We start from the raw sequence: 27,240 nt of genomic DNA, 5'->3' as shown, positions 1-27,240 counted from the left end.
GACAGCAGGAGAGGAGGATGTTAGTGCTGTTGCAGCTAGATTTATATCTAGGAATCCACTAGGGGATTCAAAGACCCCTATTCTCGATGTACTCGAACTAGCCAAGAGGAAAGATAGCCTATGAGGCCTTTTGTATATATAAACATATATTTAAATGAATATTTCAATGGATACATGACTACATGTCTTTATTATTTGTTTTAAGTTATCATTGCTCGTTATGAATTCCATTGTATTTTGTTTAAGTTGTCGATGATATATTTTCTCCATCATTTTAATTGTGTTAGTTTAATAAATTTCTAGCCAATTTAGTATCATTTTCACCAATTCTGGGTATCAAGAGTTCATTTCAATCAAATCTTGAAGGAATTTCATTGTCGCGCAGAAGGAAAAAGTGTCCGACACGTCGCCAGGACCCCAGAAAGCCCAAAACCCACCACGGCGCGAGCTTGGACATTCTGGCTTGCCAGAATCAAGCCAGAATATCCAAGTTCGCACCGTGGCGAATTTTGGGCTTTCTGGGATCCTGGCAACGTGCCGGACACTTTTCCCTTCTACGCAACGGTGAAATTCCTTCAGGATTTAACAAAATTCAAAACTTAGCTTAAAATGATCATTTACTGCAAGCATTGAAATGAAAAATATACAACAATGCGATAGTGTAGAGAATGTCGATATATTTTATTTAAAAAAATCGGCCCTCAGGCCTTAGATACAAGATAGTGCCTTCAAGGATAGGGGGTGGTCTAAGTCCTAAGAGTGGGCTGCAAGAGAATCTGGGGCCTCAAACTTGGGTCACTCCATAGCCGCTTCGCCAGAGCCATGTTCTTGTCCATGACCGTGACGCGCTTTGCATGGATGGCACACAAGTTGGCGTCCTCGCGAACAAAGCGATTGTCACTTGCTCTGCAACCTCCTGGAGCACCCCCATAGCTCATGTGCTGAAGCGCACGTCGTCCTTGTATCCTTGTGCAATCTCCTGTACCACACGTTCGAAGGAAGCACGCGGGATCAAGTTGTCGGTGATCTTCTGCATTTGCCTGATCTTCCTCACGGCCCACGCTCTTGGTTTTGCTCGGTACGGCTTCCTTACTCTTGGCGGGGGCCTTACAGGTATCCGAACACCTTCCCACGGCCTCATGTCTACCTTGAACTTCTTCCGCTGCTCCTGTCTGCGTTGGTCCTCCTCTGAGTCCTCCTCTCGCTGACGTCTGGAGCTTTGACCTTCTTTGGGATGGAGCTTTCTCAGAGTCTGCTTTACCCTCCTCATGGGCACAGGGTCATCTTTGCCATGGGTTGTATCTCCAAGAGAGCGAAGATGGTGCTCTTCCTGGCAGTCTATTGATCCTCAAGAAGCCTCTCTATATCCGAGAGGTTATCGAACACATTTTGTTCGATCGAGAGAGGGATCTCATGGGGAGGGGAAGGCCGAGGCTGAGGCTGAGGCTGAGGCTAAGGTTGAGGGGAAGGCTGAGGCCCTCCCCCTACTTGCCCCGCCTACACCCATTGCCCTCCCCCATACCTCCCATCCCCCCCTCCCCCCACCCTTGCTACCACTCCACCCCTCCCCTTGCCCCGCCCCACGCCCCTCCCTTCTCTCCCCCCTCCTTCACCATGTCCCCACTTTCCCCAACATCGTGTGAGTACAAAAATTATAGTCAAAATAAGCAAGATATTAAAGAGTAGAATAAGCAATATATTTATTTAATATTTGTATACAATTACATCATAGCTTCTGTTGGTAGTTGGACCCATCTGCTCCCTTCTCTCACTCTAGCTTGCAAACAACGTGCGACTCCTTGACTCCCTATGGATGCTTTCCAAGCACTATGCCTTCTATTCTTTGATACAATTTGAACTGCTTTTGCAAGTTCTGATGCATTTGCCTTTTCAGACTTCAAAGTCCTTCCTAGTAAACATCTCAAAAACCAGTCGAACATCTCATGCAATGCATTGCTACGAGCGATACCACCACCATGCCTTGAGTTCTTGAAGTAGGTTGCCTTGGCTCTATAGTGCGACTTCTGCATGCCTTGTGTATTCTAAATTGACAAAGGATCCTAATTTTGTACAAACCATGGTCCGTGTGCATAGAGAATATGCTACAAACATGATGAGAATCAAATCAGCAACAAAAACTATTTATAAAGCAAGTGTTAAATATTACAATGGTGCCAAGATTACCATGTAATGCATAATGTGCGACTCCCCCCATGCTTTCACCATTAATTGCATAAACTCTTTCACAACCATCTTGAACCTTTCATAATACATCTCATCGATTTGAACCTGGCGAAGCAATTTTATCAATGCATCTACCTTTGTCCATACTTTAGCTCTCAAAGTTGCTACTTGAGGATGAGAAGCCTTATTGGTCGTGCATTCACACAATGCTTTCCAGTATTCCCAACCCAAACTACTTTGAGACAATGTATGTTTGTCTTTGTCGAGATTGTTGTTCGATTGGAATCTCCTTGCCTTCCCTTCACCCATGGATACTTTTGCAGGAAGATTCTGTGTTGCCCCAGACATTTTCTTATCCTCCTTAAGTTTGACATGTCCTCCATGGAATCCCATCTCTGACAACAACTTCTCATCTTCCACAATGCAGCGTGCGGATACTTCTTCCGGAATTAAATTCCAAGCATAAACAAGATGCAAATACAACAACTTATCAAGTACACGCAGTTCTGCTTGTAAAGTACATATGTGTACTCTCTCAAGTGGGATGGGCAAGATGGGATTCCACTTTGGATCCTTCTTGTCGTGATTCGGAGCTTGCGTTTGGCTGCAAGATAGAATGTCATTCTCCTATTATAAGCCAACCTTTTTCTTACGTTGCGAATACATGCAATAAAGGCATGTGCTCATTGCATTTGCCCCTGTATCACAACGGGCACTGTAGACTTCTTATACTTTCCCAAAATAGCAGACTTGAAATTTTTGAAAACAGATGTGTAAGCTTCACGACTTACACCGGCAGTATCATAATCTGCAAGCATCTCCTTTGCATCCACAATATCCTTGAAGTCCTTCATCACCTCCTCAGCAACTTGCACACGTAGGCGCTTGTGTCTTGGGTCCCTTAGTATCCCAATGACATTGCTTGACTTCAATAAACTAGCTAGAGCATATGAACAGTCAATATCATCCCCGTCCGTTCTTCCCATCACATCTTCCATGAAGTTCCTAAAGAAGAACACAATAAAAACTTAGTCACAAACAGTGTAGCACAAAAGAGTGTAATCTCATTGGAACATTTGATAACCAACCTTGTAGCCCGGACTCTCCTCTTTCTAGCACCACCAGTGGGTGCCAATGCATCCATGTTATGTAAGTACCTTCTTTTTCTCTCCTTCAATCCCAAAGGTGTTTCTTTCATCTTTTGCACTCGTTCTTCTGCCTTCTCTCGTTCCTTCTCTACGGCTCGTCCTACTTGATTGTATATAGATCTTTCCAAGCCTTTTTTGGACTCAGCTAGCTTACAGAGTGACTCTTCTAATTTATGTCGCTCCAAGTCCAATGCATTTCGCTCCAAGTCCAATGCTTTGGCTTTATCATGAAGATCCTGGTTCTCCCTTTGAAGATCCTGCATAGAGTTATGCATTGCAATAATGGTGCTATTTCCTAAATATGCTAGCATCTCTGCTTGGGCTCTGCGCATCTCGCTTGCTTGCATAGCCATTGACTGAGCATTGTTTAACCGATTGCAATAACCAAGTAACCCCGCATGTCCATTTCCAATAAACCGAACTAGCTCATGCATTATATGGAAAGGAGGGCTCTTTTGGTTAGCAGGATCTAAAGGATACAAGGATCCTTCTACCCAAAGGTCAAGATGCTTCTTTCCTTGCGAACGAAGACTGTGGATTTTGGAAGCTCCCCTCAATCCTAGACTACGTGTGCTTGCATATTCAGCCTCTAACTCTAAGTGAACCTGGTACTTAGTAGAGACGTCCTCGAATGGTGCCATGACTAAAGGAGTGTAGAGAAGGAGAAGGTGTGGAGATGCAGGCTTGAAGGACCAACACGTAGGAAGAGGGAGGACGAAGAGGAGGAGAGATGGCGGAGGGAGGACCAGTAGTTGAAGAGGAGGAAAGGGGGGCAGACCAGCAGGTGTGGAGGGTGAGGAGGAGTAGGCGTGGAGGAGGAGGGAGGGAGGAGGAAGGAGCAAGAGGGAGGGGGGAGGACAAGCAGCAGTGGAGGAGGGAGGGGAAGGGCAGGAGGAGCAAGCGTGGGGGAGGGAGGAAGGGGGAGGGCTGAAGGAGCAGGCATGGAGAAGGGAGGGAGAGAGGGAGAGGAGTCAAAAGGGCCTCATAAGGAATGGATTAAGAAATGGATTAGTCCTAATGAAAGGGCCAAGGTAGGTCCCAAAAAGTCCTAACCCCCCCTCACCTAGGTGGGTTAAGCCCACGAGTGACCCCACCTCTTACACAACTCTTACTTCTAGGTGGAAACTAAAAATTTCAAAATTCAAAAATTCGAATTTTGAATTCCCTCCCTTCTCTCTCCTCCCTCCCTCCCTCCCCCTCCTCCCTCCCTCACTCCCCCTCCTCACTCCTCCTCCCCCTCCCTCCCTCCCTCCTCCCCCTCCCCTCTCCTTCCCTCCCCCTCCTTACTTTCTTCTCCTCCCCCTCCCAATTCTCCCCTACTAATGATAAATCAACCTTTCTTCGCGAGGAAAGAAACCCAAACGTAATAACCAGCTAGCAACCAATCAGGGAACGACAAAAGCAGGCAAAGACAAGCCTTCTTCTACCTAGTATCCACAAAAGAAAGGTCACCGGGGCTGAAAAACCCTAGATCTTGCAGAGAAAAGCTGATTTTGCTTTGGCACAGCCCCAAGAGCAGCTTAGAAGTGAACATCCACGCCTGGAAAGTTACCAAAAGCAGCAGTAACACCCGGAAGTCTCCAAAAATCAAATCGCAAGTTTCCCTGAAGAGCCTGGACAACCTGGGAGCAAATTGCAATCTCCTGTAGCAGCCTGGAAAGCCTGGAAACACATGGAAACAAATCGCAATCCAAAAGAAGAGATCTGGGCTCTTTTTGGAGTCCTGTGCTAAAATTAGCAATTTGTAATTGTACCACTCTTTTGGCCCCCTTGTTGCACACTTTGGCCCTAGGAATTAATTGCCTAGTAATTGGGCGCACATTCACTATTTCCAAGGGCCCACTAGGGAATTTTAATTCCCCAAGTCTCGCCCCAGAGGCTCAAGGCAGTCACGCGCAAATTACGGGAGTCGCAAATCAAAAGTCCCATAATTTCATGTTCTCATGACACAACCTTTTCTAGTCCCACCTACAATTCATGATACATTAGAGTAAATGGCAACTTGAAGTGCCAAGAATAATCAAGACTCCATAGAAAATGATTCATTAATGATAAATGAAAAACCTCAACTGATCATGTTACATATCATGCTTACGTCTATAATCACTTGTCAAATGTGACGGTAGATGAACTAGCTAGTGGTCTTTCTACCAACCTGTCCTGCAAGATGGCATGCAACCAGCGTGTGCCAAGATAAGAGAAGACAAGGATATTGACAGAACTCGTCTTCTAGCATCTGACATCCATCAGATGGTGCACCTGAATTTCTTCCAACCTTTGGGGATATTTATTTATGTATGCGATCTCATTATCAAGCCTTGTAATACGCATGGCCCCTTTAGTCCGGCTAACTATAGCAACAACTTACTGTCCTTGAAGTATATTCAAGATATTGAAAGAGAGACAGCATAAGATCAATATTTTCCTTATCTCTATCTCAGCCGCTTGCATGCACCTTTTTCTTCAAGCTAGATCTGTGATTAATGCATGCCACCTTTCCTACGCAAGCGACGTAGACCACCATGCGTTTGTAATGCGAATGTGGATCTGTGTGAATATGGGGATGGGGATGGGATTGGGGATGGGGATGGGGATGGGGATGGGGAAGTAGTTCTCGGCCTTTTTAGTAAGGTGACGCTGCTAAGAGAGGAGGGTCCTAGTGGCATCAGGTAAGGCTTTAGAGAATTTTTTTAACGTCCCAAAAGGATGCTTCCTACGGTATAACCATTCCAAAATACCTTGAATGCTTCAAACAACACCCTTTGCTAAGGTGTGCACTTCGATCAACCATGGCATCAAGGTTAATTGGTGTCAATCTCTCAATTTTTCTACTTTGATTTCCAAACGATCACCTTCCTATCACTAGTCTTGTTTATTGTTTGCTCAAATGGCATCTCATCAAAGAAAGGCCTTGAAACTTGTGCAGAGCCAATAACTGCAAGATAGAGTGCACATGACATCCTTTTTAGTTTAAAGACCCTAGCTCAAGAGCTAAGGTGATACACAACTGGGGCACAAAGATGATGACAATCAAAAGCGAAATTGTATTACATCATTGACCATTTACCAATGCCAAACATGCTAGTTTCATTCTTTAAGTGCTGCCTAGTGTCACAAAACACAAACGGAGGATGAGTACAGGGCATTGGAAACATATTACATGGAGTGTATGTTAGAAAGGTCACCTCCCAGTGGCTGAAGAGGCTTCTGCTTCTAAAATCGACATCTCTGTTGCTATACCACATAGCAAAATCGAAAACTCACACCACCATCTACAGACAAGAACTCTTTACACACCTAACTCAACCTAAGTCACCCTCCTTCTCGCAAGGGTACAATCCTCCAGTCGTGGAAGTCAATTCCTTAAAGCCTTGAATCAAGGTCATCCTTCAGCAAGGTCCCTGCCATCAAGCTCCCACCCTCCTACTTGAGCTCTTATACCATGTTAGAAATCAACCAACAAAGGGTACACACAGCGGAAGATTGATAGAATAGCCCAGGAGCTCACATAGTGGTGGTGTGAATCGCAAACTTTCTTATTTCATGTGCTTCACATAAGCAAATAGAAGATGCTCAAGAGAGATGCTCTTCCTTCCTCCTCCTCAAGTTGAATTCCTTTGGCGAGTCAGAGAAACTGGATGGGACCGATTATCCTATCTGGAAGGTGAAGATCCGGAGTCATTTAGTGGCTCGAAAATTGTGGAAAATGACAACAGGAATGGAGGCAAAGTCCTCATATCTAGATAACTGACACATCAGTAGAGGTGTGGGCCATTTTAAAGGATCTGCATGAGACAGATATATCTATACATCTCGGATCTTGAGACTTCAACATCAAATCCAAAACATGGATATGGATGAGGGAGATTCAGTTCATGACCACTTGACGAAAGTCAAGGTGGTGAGAGATCAACTAGGTATACTCAAGCCAGTTGACCTTAATGGTACTTCAGATGCTACCGCGGAGTGTCAAGAGCTTTGTTACGACTATGACAGTAGGAAAAAGGACCAAACCTCTAACCTTTGAGGAGTTGGGTCCCTTATTGCTACAGGAAGAGGCTCACGAGAAGCTCGATAACAAAGACAACGACGACAAGGCATTGCTAGAAAAGGACAAATCCGGCAAAGGAGCAGGGCAAGCCTAGCAGGTGGTAAGCCCAAGAGATTCTGGAGACGAACATGACACTTCCAAAAAGAAGAGGAAGCAGAAAACACATTCTTCTATTGCGATCAGTCAGGCCATTTTGCAAAGGATTGCATAAAGAAGAAGGCGGATCAAAAGAACAAGGAGTCTGACTCAGATTCCTATGATGAGACAAAAGCTTTGGCTAATGTGGTAGTCGGAGAACTGTTCTTGGTGACATCTCCATGTATTACTGAGGTCAGATATGCAGACCTAGAAGTCACAGTGAAAATGTATGATATTGAGATGTGGATGGACGGGGAGTCAGAGACCTCTGTGAAGGTGAAGGACAGCAACGAGTGCTTGGACTTTTCCAAATGCCTAGCTGTTGATACTAACATGAGGGTGGATTCCATGGAGTGCCCTAGGGTTTCAAGTTCAGATGGATGCTGTAATTCAGAAGGCCGCATTACAAGACTACACAGGTAATTGGTATCTGCCTCAATGAGGTCCATGGTTTGCTTTCAGAGCAAGCACACAGGCAAGACAATGTTCTGCTATGTACTTGATGTCATTGATTTGAGCCTTTATAGCATGCTGTGGAGAGGGGGCTACCACATGGGCAGCACCTCACAGCAAACAGGGTGGAGTTATCCCAAGGCAGAGGTGCCTACATGGTGGGGATTGTAGGCAGGCTGATGGCCTGCAACAAGCACAGGGAGAACAGCAGCAAGGTCGGCCAGAAAGTAGGGCTGGTTGGGCTGGTTGGAGCCAGCCCGCCAGGCCCGGGATGGAGCAGACCAAGGAGTTGGGCCCCTACATGGAATGGAGGGCCAAAGGCCCAGCTTTATAGAGCCCCACAGGTCCATGGAGAGGCAGAGAACAAGTCGGCCAAGCAGGTCGGCTACACGGCTCAAAGGAGCCTGGAAATAGAGCACCCATGGAGGAGAGTGCTGGATTGGCCAGTAGACACTCATGGGTCGGTTTTTTGGGGCAGGGAGTCGGCCAGCAAGGCAGGGCCTGGAGACCTATATAAGGGGGCATTTGCAGCCCCATTAATCATCCACCAGGGCAGCCTTCAAGGAGCTAGTTTGGAGCAGAGGAGCAGCACACTTAGGGCCTACATCCAGGAGGACCAAGGCTGGCTGTGTACTGCAGACAAAGCATGGAGAAGGGCAGCATACCTAGGCTGACACTCAGGGCAGCAATGTGCGGAGGATCAGACACGGAGACTAAAATTTACATACGCTCATCAGGGAGCACGCGGACTCAGGGATGTAGGAGTGTCTCGGACATAGTAAGTCAGCATCTTTTGGTGAGGAAAAAGGACCACGATTTGGTAGGACTTTGGCCCTCTGTTGTATTGTGTCCATTGGACGGAAATATTTATTTAGTCTTATATCTCTTTTGAGCATTGTTTATTTGCTGATCTGCACATATATGTGAAGCACATGAAGTAAGGAAGTTTGTGATTCCACCCACACCACCACTGTGTAAGCTCTTGGGCTATTTTATCAGTCCACCGCTGTGCGTACCCTCTGTTGGTTGATTTCTAACAGTGTAGCCAACTAAGCACATTTCACCTGATTATGCTGTCAGGATAGATATGTGCGACATATGGCATTACAGATAATGTGGGATCGTGTACAGATTTGGGGATTGAGTCTTGAGAATTTCCTAAGGCAACCCATGAGGCGTAAACATGACTTGGGTGTCAACAAGTCGGTAGGCAAAGCATGTACAACATCCCATGATCAGGTTGTCAGCTACCAAAGGAACCAAAGAGCTTGTTTTCCACAAAGCCTTTTGCTTCCATATATTTGACGGTTTGGAAAAGGAGCATTCGGCACCAATGTACTTCTATCATCCTTTTTCTATTGACTAAAATAGCATTCCATAATCGTAAGCTTCCACAACTCTCTTTGCTAAGGAATTCCTGCAGAAATTTAGATATATATATAATATCACAGCAATCACATTGATATTATTAACACATCCTGCTTTCCTGCCAGAAGGCCATATTTGCAAGAAATGAATATGTTGGGTGTTTGCTAGACAGGTCTAAACTTCAGCAAAGTTAAGTATTAAATTTATAGTCATGGATGCTTTTGAAAACAACATGCTCAAGTTACAAGCTTAAAATACAATGCAGGTTAAACTATAAAACAACATGCGAATTTCAGCACAATTAATCACAAATAATGCAGGAAAATTACCTTGTGCTGGATCTTTCATGTCCTTAGAGGAGCTACTCCCAGAAAATACAGAAGAACCGATTTGATTTTCCAAATCCTGAAACAAACAGAACAACTCTTTTCTTTACAATTCCTTGTTTCCGGCTCGGTGCTCAGTTTGATAATGCAATTCTCACTGGCACTCTCATCATTTAATGCATTAAAATGATCATTTAAAGGTAAAATGGAGTTCACAGAGCACGACATTTGAGATTGATTTCGCAACTGCAAGTGGAATGCGCATGGAGAGAAGGATCCTGGGGAGAATGGAGGCACTTTTCAGTGCACACGATGTCAGGCCTGGGCTCCATGGCTCGCCAGCGGCTTAAGGAAGAGTGTGGAGAGAGTGCCAAAAACGCTTCTAATTGAAGAGCTGGGAATCAAGGTTCAAACTCCCTACCCCATCTTCCTAGCTGGAACGAGAAGGGGAAGCCCGATGCCAACACATAGATATCTCAATACAGTAGCCAAAATGCACAAGGACAAGCTGCCCCGGAAAGCAATGGAAGCAACCAAAGACAAGGGCTGGTACAAAACAGGAATAGAGTGGCTAGAATTTGGGCAATTGATGCATCAGAACTCCCTGACAGACATTCATCAGAACTCCAGGACACAGACATTGAAATCAGAGAACTGGTAGCTGAAAAAATCATAGGAAAACTATGGCAGGACCCTTCTTTGAAAAACAAATAAAAAACTCTGGCAGGACCCAAAGAGAAGATGGCCTTCTACAAAAGTGAAATCAAGCCAATGCTGCCCAATGGGGGAGATTCTCTCAATGAGAACATGTCTCTCTTGGAAAGGAAACTAATATACAAACTCCAAGGCTGAGACTCGTAGATTAAAAAATGTGCCATGAGAGGATCGGGTTTGCAGCCTATTCCCATCAATGATTGTAGAGGACAAATGTCACACACTCCTCACCTGTCGAGCTTAACAGCACATCAGGGAGAATATGAAATAAAGATGTTCACACACAAACTTGCACATCCTGTTCGACCAGCCATCGAAGAGGATAGGAGCTTACATCAAGGAGGTATTTGGACATTGGAGTTAAGGCTTGGACCCGGCACACGCGCTCGCAAGCATGCCCAAGGACGCAAGCACATGAACTATTGTTTTTTGACAGCTATTTTTTAGAGTTGCAAGCTGTAAATTTTTCATCTCTTTCCTATAGATCCTTTGGGTCTCCAATGAACATTAATAATATAATATCATATCTTCTCTCTCTCACACACCTTTGTGCTACAGATCCTGTTGGGTCTCCAACAGACATTAATAATATCATGCCATATCTCTCAATCCTAGCCCCTTCCAGACCCGTTGCAAACAGTCCCTAGGCCCCTCAGCCCACCCGCCTGACCCAAGCCACCCTCGCGGCACTGTCCTAGCCCTCTTTAATCAACCTCCTATCCTCACAGCACTGCCCCCCTACCTGCACCTATCTGTGCCTGCCACTAAGCCTCCTAATTCCTTTTGTGACCCTGCCTCTGCCCCTTCAGCATCCCCACCTGCTCCCAATACTCCCCCACACTGTCATGACTTCTTGCTGCTGTTGGTGCTCACGATAGCCTGCTGCTGTAGCTGCTGAGCTGCTGTGCTGGGCTGGTGCAATTGCTGTTGTACAGCTGCTGCTGTGCTGTTACCAGTCTGGGTGGGGGGTAGCCTTGCTGAAAACCGGAAGGTAACTCTCTGACAGAGGACAGCTTTGACTGCAACAACAAGTCACACAACATGTAAGGACACAATCTAGAAACAAAACAATCTGCCATGTAAAGGGAAAACTGCATTTCAAGGGCTTTTCAAGTAGCAGGGAAGTGCAAGACTGTGTGCCCAAGGCGGTGTGTCAACTACGCCAACACAAGCCAGCGTAGAAGGGAAGCAGGCCCTTGAAAATGCTATGACCCCCTACATGGCAGGGACACCATCTCAGGCTACATTCGAGGCCCTTTTTCACCTTAACAAAATCTGTTTAGTTTTGATTGAGAAAATTGACAGTAAGCCAAAAATGTGGCATTGCTGAGGCCGATGCTGAAGCATTAATTACCAAGATGGGTATTAATCTCGCTTTTGAGGCAGCTTGGAGATCGATGCACCAACAATGCCAATGGTGCTAAGATTCCAGACTGCAGTGGCCAGATCCACTTTCAACACCGAAGGAGACCAGGACATACTTAGTTGATGACCTCGCTCTCCTGCAGCAAGAGCATAGAAGGGAGGGAATGATCCGAGTGATGGCAGCAAGACAAGAAGGGCAGTCAGCTGCATGCAAAGGTGGTGAGGTGATTATTCAAGAAAAGGAGAAAAGGAGAGAGGGATGCAGACAACACATGACAGTGTCGAACCTAAGGGATGCAGATACAAAACAGATTGAACATGGCTGTGAGGAACTGTAATGACAGTCAAGCGAGAGGGCTATCCCACAGTGATAGGACACAGATGGGAGTGACTCACAGAAAGAGATGAGAGAGAGAGAGAGAGGAATACAAAGCTCTGGGGGCATAGCAGTTCTCTTCAGGTCACACTTGATCTGTGATGTGGAAGGAGCACGCACGACACATGTGGATACGATCGGTCACTTGATACGACCGCACAGCCGATTTCCATTACAATATGCTACTTTCCTCTCATACATCCTCCTATGCGCATGAGGTCACCACAAAGGGAAACACCCCTACAAGACAATACACGATGATATCATAGAGTTCTCTAGACAAGGGGAGATTCTCCTCCTAGGGGACTCCAATGAGCTTGTGGGAAGCAGACAGGTGGGCCTACAAGACTTTCTATTGGACCTCCCCTAAGTACCAGAGACAAGCTTGGGGTAGTGAGGCAAGAGGATGCACCACGTGTGACAAGGTATGGGACAACATCTATTGAAGATGGGAGCAGTATATGACATGATAATATAATGGCTGTTATCTAGAGGGCTCACTTCATTCCCGCATGGTGGGGGGACTAGTATAGTGGACTACTTGATAGGTTCCTCAGCCTTTGTGTCGTAGGTACATGACTTTGCACCCCCCGGCCCTCACTCAGCGCTGACCATTCCTACTTAGCATTCAATATCTCCACTACTACGCCAGGACACAATGCATAATTCTCCTACCCCCACGCGTATTCAGATACATTTTGACCATGCCCTTGATGCTTTGTTTCTCAATACTACGCCCTTACAGACCTGCAAATGACTTGGAATTTCTTTGGCTGGCGTCATGGGAAAGGGGAGCATGATGTTGCAGGTGCAATGGTGAAGAGGTGCTTGACACATGAGCAACTATAGACGGATAGGGAAAAACTGCAATGTGCTAGCGATGTGGTAAGCTAAGGTCGAGGTTGAGTCATGGGGCACGTGCAAGCTACCCATACAGATCGAGACATGTCACTGGTTCAAAATGTTGCCACCAAACATTCCCATGCACGTCTCAATCTACAGCACACCCCTCAGCTGGGAAGATGCCCCAGAACCCATGGTTTGACGCTGAGTGCCGAGAGATGAAATCTCACCTCATATACGAGCAAGCATTTGAGAGACGTTTGAGGCATAGCGGGTCTCACACCGTAAGAGATTGGCTTTCCTCTCACATAGGCTAGATGATGTGATTCGTTCTTCTCGAGGAGGAGACTCCAATACTGCATGGGCGCTTCCCTCAGAGGGGAAGCCACACATCCCCATCCAGGACCCAACTATCCCGCACAAATATGCCACATCATTGTATGATGTCCCACCCCCTGTATCACAAATGATGTCCCAGCCCCTGTACCATCTGATTGTTGGGGTAAAGGCACATTGCCACCCTTTAAATGTTATGACCGCTATGATTGTCCTAAGACAGTCATAGGGTGAATACCTAATCCTAATAAAACTTTTGAGTTTGTGGTGTGGCTCAACGCATTCTTTACACACCCACACTCCCTAGTGTCTACGGTCTCCTACTGTTCCACTCCCCTCTTTCCCTCACAAGTGGTATCAGAGCCTACCTCCTCCCTCTCTCACTCCGGTCTACCCCTCCCTCTCCCCTTGGGCCTCGTGCCCTCTGTCAGCAGGCAGCACTGTAACTGCTCTCGAGTCTCAGCTCGAGCTGTGTAAAGGCTTCGGGCAGCATTCTATCGTGCGGCGGTTCTCCTTCAGCGCGGGCAGCAGCACGCGGTTCTTCAAGGGCAGCAGCGAGCTCTTCAGCTCGCTAGCAAGCGACTATCAGCAGCTCCAAGGCGGGCGCAGCCAGCGTGCAGCATCGGCCGCGCGCAGCCAGGCCAGCTGCAGCCTGCAGCTGCAAGCTGCAAGCTGCAGCCAGGCTGCACAGGCAGCTGGTCGCGACCGCGACCAGCCGCGACAGGCAGCCGGCCGTGCAGCTGTTAGCTGCCGGGTCGTGTGACCAGCAGCAGCCAGCTGCACACAGGCAGCCGACCTCCATCAGCGGGCTGTGAACAGCCGCGCACAAACCGGCCACGCACAGATCTTACTGTTCAACAGCGTCCTCGGGACGCGTGCACGTACAGGTACAGCCATACCGGCTGTACCCTCAGCCAAGGTTCGAGTGCAAATTTTTTTTTTGAGAATTTCGACAGTTTTTTTTTGGGATCCGTGCCCTCGCAAGTACAGGGTACAGCAGGTACTCTGTGCAGGCACAGCAGGTACTTGCAGGTACAGCAGGCACAGAAATTTTTTTTTGGGGAAGAAGAAAAAGAGTGAAGAGCACGCTGCTCTTTTGCGTGGTACATGCAAGTACGCGCAGGTACAAAGTACAACAAGGCTGTTTATGCATTTCCCGAGGATTACTCAGAGTAAAACTGTGTTTTTTTTTTAGGTACAACAAGTACTCTCATTGTCCCTCTTGCTAGGAGGTGACCGGGGCCATAGTGTGTGGTTGTTTGCACAGTTTTTGACGGGAGATCATATGCCTTGATTTTGCAGAGGGCTTTTATGCTTTTGCTGAGTGCAAATCTCAGTTTTCGGGTGACAATTTCATAGGGCTTTTGCCTGACAGTGAATGCAGTGTATGCCTTGGGGCAGTGTGGAGCCAGGGTGCCCACATTGGTCTCGTTTTCCGCAGTGTATCAGTGACATTTCTTTGCAGGTCACATTTTGTGTACGGCACTTAGAAAATCTCAGTTGAGCCGCGCTTGGCCAGGGCGCATCGAGTTTACTCGGTCCCTAACTGTCCATCGTTGACAGTGCTCAAAAGATTTTCTTTTCGATGTTTGTACGTTGGGATCTGTGTTGTTACTGTGCACACAGGCAGTTTATGCATTACATTGTCAAGTGAAAGTGCCAGGAGAGCGCTGAATTTTGTATGCTACCTCATTGTTGAGGGTGTTTATCACTTGGTACAGGTATTGATCAAGGGGCTTTTGCCCAGATTGTGCTTGAGAGCACTTTGGTCACTGTGTAGAGACTTCATATGCCTTTTATCCCCTTGACATAGGGGTGATTTGTTGGGATTTGTCCCGTGCTTTGTTGCAGGTTTGTGACAGGCTGAGGTGTTTGGAGCATTTTTCAGTGGTCAGTATAGTGTATGCCAGGTGGTTGATGCATGTTTAATCAGTGCAATACCTCATCTGAGGTGGGAGAAGTGATCAGGACATCAGTGTTTTGTGTTTCGTCAGATGATGATGCACTTGTAAAGCACTTGTGGAACAGCTGCAGCATTCTGTAGTTACTGTTTTATGCCTATTTGAGCACGGTACAGTGTGTCAGAAGGTACAGTGACTGGAGGGAAAATTTTCTGTTTTGCTGCAGGTTTTTTTACAGTAAAAAACAGCACTATTGTGAGTGCTCCTGGCTCTTGATAGAGCAGGTTTTCTGAGAAATCAGAATTTTATTTAGTCATTTTTGACTTACAGGGAGTCAGGCACTTTCCTTGTCTGATATGGCATCAGGGGGAAGTGAATCCTCAATGCTGAACATAAAGAAATTGGAAGGGGCACACAATTATGCATTATGGGCAGAACAGTGTTTGAATGTACTTCTGTTGAAGAAGATTTCTAAGTCCATAAGGTTGAAGGGTGTCCAGCCATCTGGGATGGCAGATGATGAGTGGGAGGAGCTTGATTTGTCCGCAAGGGCATCTATCATGCTTACTCTCACTGATTCTCTTGTGTTCAATGTTCAGGCAGAAAAGACCTCTTATGGCCTATGGCAGAGGTTAGAAGAGTTGTATGCCCAAAAGAGCTCAGCCAGTAAGGTTTATTGGCTGAAAAAGCTCGCTGACCTTCGCATGAAGGAAGGTACAGCTATGACCTCACATTTGAGTGAGTTCAATGCCATCTTTACACAGCTTATCGCACAGGGATTGAACCTTGATGAGGAGTTCAAGGCTGCTTTCTTGTTGTGTACCCTCCCTGAGAGTTGGGACACTTTCAAGACCACCCTGTCAAATTCAAATGTCACTCTTATGTATGCTGATGTGGAGAGCTCTCTCCTTATGGAGGAGATGAGCAGGAAGAACAATATGGGCAGCAAGTCTTCCAATGCTTTGCAGGTGCAGGAAAGAGGTAGGACTCAGTAGAAGGGGAGATCTGCTGGCAAGTCCAAATCCCGCAGTCAGTCCCGTGGCAAAAAGGATATTGAATGCTTTTACTGTGGCAAGAAGGGACACGTGAAGTCTAAGTGCTTCAAGTTTATACGGGATCAGAAAGCCAAGAAGGCTGAGACAAAGGATGCAGGCAGTGGAAGCAAAGGCAAAGGCAAGGCCAAGGCAGATGACTTGGATGCAGTCAATGTTGCAGCAGAGGACAGTGATGGAGATAGACATGATGTTTTATGCTCTTCTGCTGTGATTGCACATACCTTGGTTGTTGATGGCCATGACATGCACACCTGGCTCTTGGATTCAGGTGCTTCTTTTCATGTTACACCTCATAGGGAGTGGTTTACTTCCTATACAGGTACTCATGGGGTTGTTCATCTTGGGAACAACTATGCATGTCAGATTGCAGGGATTGGCAGTATACAGATAGTATTTCCTGATGGACGCATAGTCATGCTTGATGGTGTCCGCCATGTGCCGCAAATCAAGAAAAATCTGATTAGCACTGGCTTATTGGATGACAGTGGTTACCACACCACATTTGGGGATTCCAAATGGGTGATTACTGATGGCCAGGTTGTAGTGGCTGAGGGTTATAAGAGTGATACCTTGTACCCTCTTTATGTTTCCAGTGTAGGTAATCATGTTGTTGCCATAACCGAGCTGCCGAAGGTTTCATTGTGGCATAGCCGGTTGGGACACATGTCCGTTAAAGGAATGCAAGAACTGTCACGTTTGGGTTATCTGCCGTCTCTTTCATTTTCAGATTTGCCTACTTGTGATCATTGCATTTTTGGAAAGCATTCTATGACTCCTCATAAGAGGAGAACTCCCCAGAATAGAGCACCGCTTGATCTAGTGCACACTGATTTGTGTGAGATGCCACAGCTATCACTAGGGGGTGCAAAGTATTTCATTACTTTTATTGATGATGCCACACGCAAAGTGTGGGTCTATTTCTTGAAGCATAAGAGCGATGCCTTAGATGCTTTCAAGAAGTTTGTCGCTCAGGTTGAGAATCGGACAGGATGCAGGCTGAAATGCCTCAGATCTGATAATGGGGGTGAGTATGTGTCACATGCTTTTGTACAGTTATGCAAAGCTAAGGGCATTAAACAGGAACTCACAGCCCCTCATAATCCACCTCAAAATGGTGTGAGTGAGCGGATGAATCGAACTATTCAGGAGAAAGTTCGATGTATGTTGTCTTATGCTGCATTGCCCCATGGCTTTTGGGCAGAAGCCGTGCAAACAGCAGTTCACCTAATTAACAGGTCGCCGAACAAGGCTTTGGAGCTGAAAGTGCCAGAGGAGGTGTGGTCTGGCAAGCCACCTTCATACAAGCACTTACGTGTGTTTGGCTGCGAGTGCTTTGCTCATGTACGCAAAGAACTGCGCACCAAACTGGAGCCAAAGTCTTTCAGATGCATCTTCATGGGTTACGGTGACGAAGGTGAAATGGGGTACAGGTTATGGGATCCTGTCAAACGGAAGATTATACGCAGCAATGACGTCATCTTTAAAGAGGATAGTGTACACAAAGAACCCGTGCAACCTGTGGAATACAGGAGGGTTGTTTATGATGATGTCGGACAGCAAAGAATGCCCATTAATATGCAGCAGCAGGCTGCTGTAAATAACCCTGTTCAAGAGGGTATACAGGCTGAAAATCAGCCAGACAATTTTGCCAATGATGCACCACTGGATATGCCAGCAAATGGCACTGTAGGACAGCCAAATATGGTGGTACAGCCACCCGTCATGCATGACGAACAGGCTAGACAGCAGCCTAATACGGAGCATTTTGTTAGGAGGAGCAACCGTGTACAACGGCCTCCTGACAGGTTTGTTCCAGGAGCCAATAATGTGGCTGATTTTATCATGCTGACAGATTGTGGTGAGCCTTCCAGCTTCAGGGAAGCTATGGGAAGAACAGAGAAAAGGAAGTGGGAGAAAGCCATGCAATCAGAAATGGACTCCCTACTTCAAAATGATACATGGGACTTGGTGCAGCTACCTGCAGGCAGAAAGGTTTTGCCATGCAAGTGGGTTTACAAAGTCAAAGTGGATTCAAATGCTTTACCGAAGTATAAGGCCAGATTGGTTGCCAAGGGATTTAAGCAGGAGAAGGGCATTGACTTTGATGAGATCTTTTCCCCTGTAGTCAAGATGACTACTTTGAGAGCAGTGTTAGCTCTTGTTGCTCATGAGGACATGAATTTATGTCAGATGGATGTGAAGACTGCTTTTCTTCACGGAGATCTCCATGATGAGATCTACATGAGTCAGCCAGAGGGATATGCTGTTAAAGGAAAAGAGAAGCTTGTGTGTAAGCTCAAGAGGAGCTTGTATGGACTCAAGCAGGCACCAAGGGAATGGTACAAGAAGTTTGATGCCTTCATGCAGTCCCAAGGGTATCATAGGTGTGAGACCGATCACTGCTTGTACACCAAACGGGCAAAGGATGGCAGTTTGATGCTACTCATTCTATATGTGAATGACATGCTGATTGCCAGCAAATCTCAACAGGAGATTAGTGCTTTGAAGAAGCAACTGCATAAGTCTTTTGACATGAAAGACTTGGGTGATGCAAACCATATACTTGGTATGCGGATTATTCGTGACAGGTCCAAGGGACTTTTGTTTCTATCACAGAAGGAGTACATTGGCAAAGTACTGCAGAGGTTTAAAATGGAGGGGGGGAAGTCTATTTGAAGGGCCTGAAGGGGGAAGAAGAGCAAGAGGGAGAGAGTGAGAAAGAGAGAGAACTCCAAATGTGCGGGTGTGAAGTGATGAGCCACACCACAAACTCATTAGTTTTATTAGGATTAGGTTTTACCCTATGATTGTCTTAAGACAGTCATAGGTGTCCTATCTTTAATGAAGGGTTGGCAATGTGCCTTTACCCCAACAACCTCCCACCTAAAGGCCAATGTGCCTAAAGGGGAGAAAAGAATAAAAATTACAGCAATATACAGTTACTGTATACAGGACCATAAAATAAGAATGGTCTCATCCTAATCCCATGATGCGGCGGCAATGTGCAAACCGCTCAGTAGGCAAGCTCTTAGTGAGCAAATCTGCAGGATTATCATCAGTATGCACTTTCACAAGCTCAAGTCGCTTGTCTTCCAGTACCTCCCTGATGAAATGATATTTCACATCTATGTGCTTGGTCTTCTGATGAAAGACCGGATTCTTTGCCAACATGATAGCACTCTGACTATCACAATGCAAAACCGGCATATCTCCTGTAATGCCCAAGTCTCCCACCAGCCGAGTAAGCCATATTGCTTCCTTGCAAGCCTCAGTGGCTGCAACATATTCAGCTTCAGTAGTTGACAGTGCAATGCATTTCTGCAACCGAGACACCCATGATATAGCACCTCCTGCAAATGTGAAAATATAACCAGTAGTAGACTTCCGGTTATCTGCATTCCCTGCATAGTCTGAATCTGTAAAACCATGCACCAATGCATCCTGCCTACCATAGCATATGCACAAGTCTTTGGTACCCTTGAGATACCTCAAGACACCTTTCACTGCTTCCCAGTGCCTCTTGCCTAGATTTGCCATATACCTGCTGATGACTCCCACCGCAAAAGCAATATCCGGACGAGTGGCAACCATGGCATACATCAAAGATCCAACTGCAGATGCATACGGAACCTTGGCCATTTCAGCCTTATCATCATCTGATCTGGGGCTGTCCTTACTGCTGAGTTTTAAATGTGGAGGCAACGGGGTACTAATAGACTTCCCCCCCTCCATTTTAAAGCGCTGCAGTACTTTGTCAATGTACTCTTTCTGTGACAGAAACAAAAGTCCCTTGGACCTGTCATGAGTAATCCGCATGCCAAGAATATGATTTGCATCACCCAAGTCTTTCATGTCAAAAGACTTATGCAGTTGTTTCTTCAAAGCACTAATCTCATGCTGAGATTTACTGGCAATAAGCATGTCATCCACATATAGAATGAGTAGCATCAAACTGCCATCCTTTGCCCGTTTGGTGTACAAGCAATGATCGGTCTCACACCTATGATACCCTTGGGACTGCATGAAGGCATCAAACTTCTTGTACCATTCTCTTGGCGCCTGCTTGAGTCCATACAAGCTCCTCTTGAGCTTACACACAAGCTGCTCTTTCCCTTTAACAGCATATCCCTCTGGCTGACTCATATAGATCTCATCATGGAGATCTCCGTGAAGAAAAGCTGTCTTCACATCCATCTGACATAAATCCATGTCGTCATGAGCAACAAGAGCTAACACTGCTCTCAAAGTAGTCATCTTGACTACAGGGGAAAAGATCTCAAAGTCAATGCCCTTCTCCTGCTTAAATCCCTTGGCAACCAATCTGGCCTTATACCTAGGTAAAGCATTTGAATCAACTTTGACTTTGTAAACCCACTTGCATGGCAACCTTTCTGCCTGCAGGTAACTGCACCAAGTCCCATGTATCATTTTGAAGTAGGGAGTCCATTTCTGACTGCATGGCTTTCTCCCACTTCTTTTTCTCTGTTCTTCCCATAGCTTCCTTGAAGCTGGAAGGCTCACCACAATCTGTCAGCATGATAAAATCAGCCACATTATTGGCTCCTGGAACAAACCTGGCAGGAGGCCGTTGTACACGGGTGCTCCTCCTAACAAAATGTTCCCGATTAGGCTGCTGTCCAGCCTGTTCTTCATGCATGACGGGTGGCTGTACCACCATATCTGGCTGTTCTACAGCCCCATCTGCTGGCATATCCAGTGGTGCATCATTGGCAAAATTATCTGGCTGATTTTCAGCCTGTATACCCTCTTGAACAGGGTTATCTGCAGCAGCCTGCTGCTGCATATAAATGGGCATTCTTTGCTGTCCAACATCATCATAAATAACCCTCCTGTATTCCACAGGTTGCACGGGTTCCTTGTGTACACTATCCTCTTTAAAGATGACATCATTGCTGCGTATAATCTTCCGTTTAACGGGATCCCATAACCTGTACCCCATTTCACCTTCGTCACCATAACCCATAAAGATGCATCTAATAGACTTTGGATCCAGTTTGGTGCGCAGTTCTTTGCGTACATGAGCAAAGCACTCGCAGCCAAATACACGTAAGTGCTTATATGAAGGTGGCTTGCCAGACCACACCTCCTCTGGCACTTTCAACTCCAAAGCCTTGTTTGGCGACCTGTTAATAATGTGAACTGCTGTTTGCACGGCTTCTGCCCAAAAGCCATGGGGTAATGCAGCATAAGACAACATACATCGAACCTTCTCCTGAATAGTTCGATTCATCCACTCACTTGCACCATTTTGAGATGCATTATGAGGGGCTGTGAGTTCTTGTTTGATGCCCTTAGCTTGGCAAAACTGCACAAAAGCATGTGACACATACTCACCCCCATTATCGGATCTGAGGCATTTCAGCCTGCGACCTGTCCGATTCTCAACCTAAGCGACAAACTTCTTGAAAGCATCTAAGGCATCGCCCTTATGCTTCAAGAAATAGACCCACACTTTGCGTGTGGCATCATCAATGAAAGTAATAAAATATTTTGCACCCCCTAGTGATAACTTTGGCATCTCACACAAATCAGTGTGCACTAGATCAAGTGGTGCTCTATTCTGGGGAGTTCTCCTCTTATGAGGAGTCACAGAATGCTTGCCAAAAATGCAATGATCACAAGTAGGCAAATCTGAAAAAGAAAGAGACGGCAGATAACCCAAACGTGACAGTTCTTGCATTCCTTTAACGGACATGTGTCCCAACCGGCTATGCCACAATGAAACCTTTGGCAGCTCGGTTATGGCAACAACATGATTACCCACACTGGAAACATAAAGAGGGTACAAGGTATCACTCTTAAAACCCTCAGCCACTACAGCCTGGCCATCAGTAATCACCCATTTGGAATCCCCAAATGTGGTGTGGTAACCACTGTCATCCAATAAGCCAGTGCTAATCAGATTTTTCTTGATTTGCGGCACATGGCGGACACCATCAAGCATGACTATGCGTCCATCAGGAAATACTATCTGTATACTGCCAATCCCTGCAATCTGACATGCATAGTTGTTCCCAAGATGAACAACCCCATGAGTACCTGTGTAGGAAGTAAACCACTCCCTATGAGGAGTAACATGAAAAGAAGCACCTGAATCCAAGAGCCAGGTGTGCATGTCATGGCCATCAATAACCAAAGCATGTGCTATTACAGCAGAAGAGCATAAAACATCATGTATGTCACTGTCACTGTCCTCTGCTGCAACATTCACTGCATCCAAGTCATCTGCCTTGGCCTTGCCTTTGCCTTTGCTTGCATTTCCTGCATCTTTTGTTTCAGCCTTCTTGGCTTTCTGATCCCGTATGAACTTGAAGCACTTAGACTTCACATGTCCCTTCTTGCCACAATAAAAGCATTCAATATCCTTTTTACCACGGGACTGACTTCGGGATTTGGACTTACTAGCAGATCTCCCCTTCTGCTGAGTCTTGCCTCTATCCTGTACCTGCAAGGCATTTGAAGACTTGCTGCTCGCATTATTCTTCCTGCTCATTTCCTCCATAAGGAGAGAGCTCTCTACATCAGCATAAATAAGAGTGACATTCGAATTTGACAGGGTGGTCTTGAAAGTGTCCCAACTCTCAGGGAGGGTACACAGCAAGAAAGTAGCCTTGAACTCCTCATCAAGATTCAATCCCTGTGCAATCAGCTGTGTAAAGATGGCATTGAACTCACTCAAGTGTGAGGTCATAGCTGTACCTTCCTTCATGCGAAGATCAACCAGCTTCTTCAACCAATAAACCTTACTGGCTGAGCTCTTTTGGGCATACAATTCTTCTAGCCTTTGCCATAGACCATAAGAGGTCTTTTCAGCCTGAACATTGAACACAAGAGTGTCAGAAATAGTGAGCATGATAGCTGCCCTTGCGGACAAATCAAGCTCTTCCCAGTCATCAGCTGCCATGTCAGATGGCTTGACACCCTTCACCCTTATGGGCTTAGAAATCTTCTTTAATAGAAGTACGTTCAAGCACTGTTCTGCCCATAATGCATAATTGTGTGCTCCTTCCAGTTTCTTTATGTTCAGAATTGAAGAATCACTTCCCCCTGATGCCATATCAGATAAGGAAAGTATCTGACTCACTGGAAGTAAAAAGACTGAATAAAAATTCTGATTTCTCAGAAAAAACCTGCTCTATTAAGAGCCAGGAGCACTCACAATAGTGCTGTTTTTTACTGTCAGGAAATCTGCAGCGGAACAGAAAATTCTCCCAGTTACTGTACCTTCTGAAACACTGTACCGTGCTCAAATAGGCATAAAAACAGTAATTTCAGACTGCTGCAGCTGCTCAACAAGTGCTTAACAGTGCATAATCAGCTGACAAAGAACAAACACTGCTGTAAACACTGCTGTAATGGCTGTACTGATCACTTCTCCCACCTCAGATGAGGTATTGCACTGAGTTAATATGCATAAACCACTTGGCAAACACCCAAAAAAAAATGACACTTCAGCCTGTCACAAAACCTGCAACAGAAAATGGGATAAATCCCAAGCAATCACCCTTCTGCCAAGGGGATAAAATGCATCTGAAGATCTCTGTCGGTGACCCAAGTGCTATGAAACAAAATCTGAGCAAAAGCCCCTTGATCTGACACCTGAACCAAGTGAAGAACACCTCAACACTGAGGTAGTGTGCAATATGAAAGTCTCTCTGACAAAATCAACCAACAGTGTAATGCATATACTGTCCTGTGTAAAAATGACATACACAGATCCCAACGTACAAACACTCAATGAGGAACCTTTTGAGCACTGTCAACGATGGACAGTTAGGGACCGAGTAAACTCGATGCGCCCTGGCCAAGCGTGGCTCAACTGAGGTTCTCTCAGTTTTGCACAAGAAATGTGACCTGCAAGAAAATGTCACCTCGACACTGCGGAAATCAAGACAAATGTGTGCTCTCTGGCACCACACAACCTCAAGGCATACAAAGCATCACCTGCCGGGCAAAAGCCCTATGATCTGCTCACCTGTAAACTGAGATTCAAACCCAGTAAAAGCATATGTCCTCTTGCAAAATCAAGGCATTACCTTCCCAGAACAAAATAACTGTGCAATCAACCCCACACTGTGGTTCTCTTTTCCTCAAGCACGAGGTAAATGAAGGTACTTGCTGTACTTTCAAGAAAACACAGTTCTGAAAACTGAAAGATGATCCTGAATCAAGAGGAATGAAGAGCAGAGTGCTCTTTCTCCTCTCTTTCTTCCCCAAACAAAAATGTACCTGTTGTACTTTCGTACTTGCTGTACCTGTGCAAAAGCCAGATCCAAGGAGAAAAGTTTCCTCTGACACAGATCCCGAAAAAAAAATACCTCCCTGCTGCAAAAATCGGAAGCAGCTCCCTGCTCAGTTGAAGGGCCTGTCAGCGTACAGTACGGTAGTCTGTACTGTACGGCACAGGGCCGTCCGTACACGGACGTACGGCCAACAGATGGATGTACGGCCGTACAGATGTGCACGCGAAGGGAGCCTGCGGCTGCTCCTGCGCGATGCGCCGATGCGCTGCTCCCCTGCTAAGTGGCGCGCTGCTGCGCCGCCCTGACCTGCGCGATGCGCCGCCGCCCTGGCTGCTCGACGCGCCGCCGCCCTGCGCCCTGATCCGATCCGTGCCCACGCTCGATGCCCGCGCCCGCAATGCCGTCGTTGCTCGAAGTTGCTGCTCGAAGCCCGTCCGTACGGCTGTACGGACGATGTACGTCCGTACGGATGTTGCTGCTTGCTGGCTAGGTAGAGGTCGAAGGGGGTGGGTAGGCAAGGGTAGAAGGGAAAGGTGGCTCTCATACCAGTTGAAGGGCCTGAAGGGGGAAGAAGAGCAAGAGGGAGAGAGTGAGAAAGAGAGAGAACTCCAAATGTGCGGGTGTGAAGTGATGAGCCACACCACAAACTCATTAGTTTTATTAGGATTAGGTTTTACCCTATGACTGTCTTAAGACAGTCATAGGTGTCCTATCTTTAATGAAGGGTTGGCAATGTGCCTTTACCCCAACACTATTAGTTACCCCGTTGCCTCCACATTTAAAACTCAGCAATGAGGACAGCCCCAGATCAGATGATGATAAGGCTGAGATGGCCAAGGTTCCGTATGCATCTGCAGTTGGTTCTTTGATGTATGCCATGGTTGCCACTCGTCCGGATATTGCTTTTGCGGTGGGAGTCATCAGCAGGTATATGGCAAATCCAGGCAAGCGGCACTAGGAAGCAGTGAAAGGTGTTTTGAGGTATCTCAAGGGTACCAAAGACTTGTGCATATGCTATGGTAGGCAGGATGCATTAATACATGGTTTTACACATTCAGACTATGCGGGAAATGCAGATAACCGGAAGTCTACTACCGGTTATGTTTTCACATTTGCAAGAGGTGCTATATCATGGGTGTCTCGTTTGCAGAAATGCATTGCACTGTCAACCACAGAAGCTGAATATATTGCAGCCACTGAGGCTTGCAAGGAAGCAATATGGCTTACTCGGCTGGTGGGAGATTTGGGCATTACAGGAGATATACCTGTTTTGCATTGTGATAGTCAGAGTGCTATCATGTTGGCAAAGAATCCGGTCTTTCATCAGAAGACCAAGCACATAGATGTGAAATATCATTTTATCAGGGAGGTACTGGAGGACAAGCAGCTTGAGCTTGTGAAGGTGCACACTGATGATAATCCTGCAGATTTGCTCACTAAGAGCTTGCCTATAGAGCGGTTTGCACATTGTCGCCGCATCATGGGATTAGGATGAGACCATTCTTATTTTATGGTCTTGTATACACAGTAACTGTATATTGCTGTAATTTTTATTCTTTTCTCCCCTTTAGGCACATTGGGGCCTTTAGGTGGGAGGTTGTTGGGGTAAAGGCACATTGCCACCCTTTAAATGTTACGACCGCTATGACTGTCCTAAGACAGTCATAGGGTGAATACCTAATCCTAATAAAACTTTTGAGTTTGTGGTGTGGCTCAACGCATTCTTTACACACCCACACTCCCTAGTGTCTACGGTCTCCTACTGTTCCACTCCCCTCTTTCCCTCACACTGATCCCCTGCCCAGGCCCAGACAACCACCTTGTTTACCATATGGAATGTGTGAGCTGCATTACGTTGACTCCACACTAGGAGAGCCAAAAACCACGAAGGGCTATGGACTTAGCACTTTCGGATGGACAGGAGGTCTTGGCCCCAATCTTAGCTCATATGTTCAGCAATGTTGTATGCCACAGCTTCCCTGCTGCTTGGAGTACCATGACTATAGTTCCAGTTCACAAAGTAGGGGATCCCATGGATATTGGGAACTGCCGCACTCTCATGATTGGCCACACTCTGGCCAAGATTTACAGATCTGTACTAGAGAGAGAGAGAGAGATCAATACCTACACAAAGGCACAAGGACAACGAGCTTTGGGACAGCTGGATGCCGGTGACAACACTCCACTCTAGACCAAACCTTCACTCTACGCGTAGGCGAGATCAAAACCCAAAAAATTCTATGCTTGATTTGTAGGCTTTCAAAAGGCCGTTGACATGAGTGTGTATACGAGCCAAAGGGAGAATACATGCCCTAGGAGGCCTATTAGATTGGATTGAAAGAATGATCAGTGTGAAGTTATAATGCCCCCTCTCACCAAAACTTTTTGGGATCTACATTGATAAGATCACAGCTTCATTGACCGCCTTGGAGGTGAGGGGTCACTCCTTTCATGCCCGGTCTACTATGAGCTTCATGGACGATATCACTGCCTTTTTCAGAACAGGCACGACTTTCACAATAGCTCCAGTTTCATTATTAGGTTTATGTTGGTCTCTACCTGATCGAGATGCGACGATAGAGAGAGACTCGATTAGACAGCAAGAGATGAAGGTGACATGGGAGAAGATCGGACACAACGACATGTCATAGATTTCTACACATTCGAGTCAACCTCAAGACACAATGAAGTGGAGGAGGAGGAGCTAGCTGATATGAG

The 27,240-nt window shown here is 46.2% G+C and overlaps 1 protein-coding gene across 1 annotated transcript in view; it reads right to left on the bottom strand.

The window, feature by feature from the left end:
* The window catches only part of LOC147905727 (uncharacterized), a 61,482-nt gene that overhangs the window by 10,728 nt on the left and 23,514 nt on the right, over positions 1 to 27,240 (bottom strand). Inside the window, exon 4 of the mRNA XM_087374290.1 lies at positions 9,672 to 9,747. Coding sequence (XP_087230416.1) covers positions 9,672 to 9,747 — 76 coding nt within the window. The remainder of the gene's footprint in view (positions 1 to 9,671; positions 9,748 to 27,240) is intronic.

The sequence above is a fragment of the Dipteris shenzhenensis genome, chromosome 1 (genome assembly GCF_047967505.1).
Source record: "Dipteris shenzhenensis isolate YYH24624 ecotype China chromosome 1, Dip_SZ_1.0, whole genome shotgun sequence".
Taxonomy (NCBI): Eukaryota; Viridiplantae; Streptophyta; class Polypodiopsida; order Gleicheniales; family Dipteridaceae; genus Dipteris; species Dipteris shenzhenensis.
This window is presented reverse-complemented; position numbering and strand designations above follow the sequence as displayed.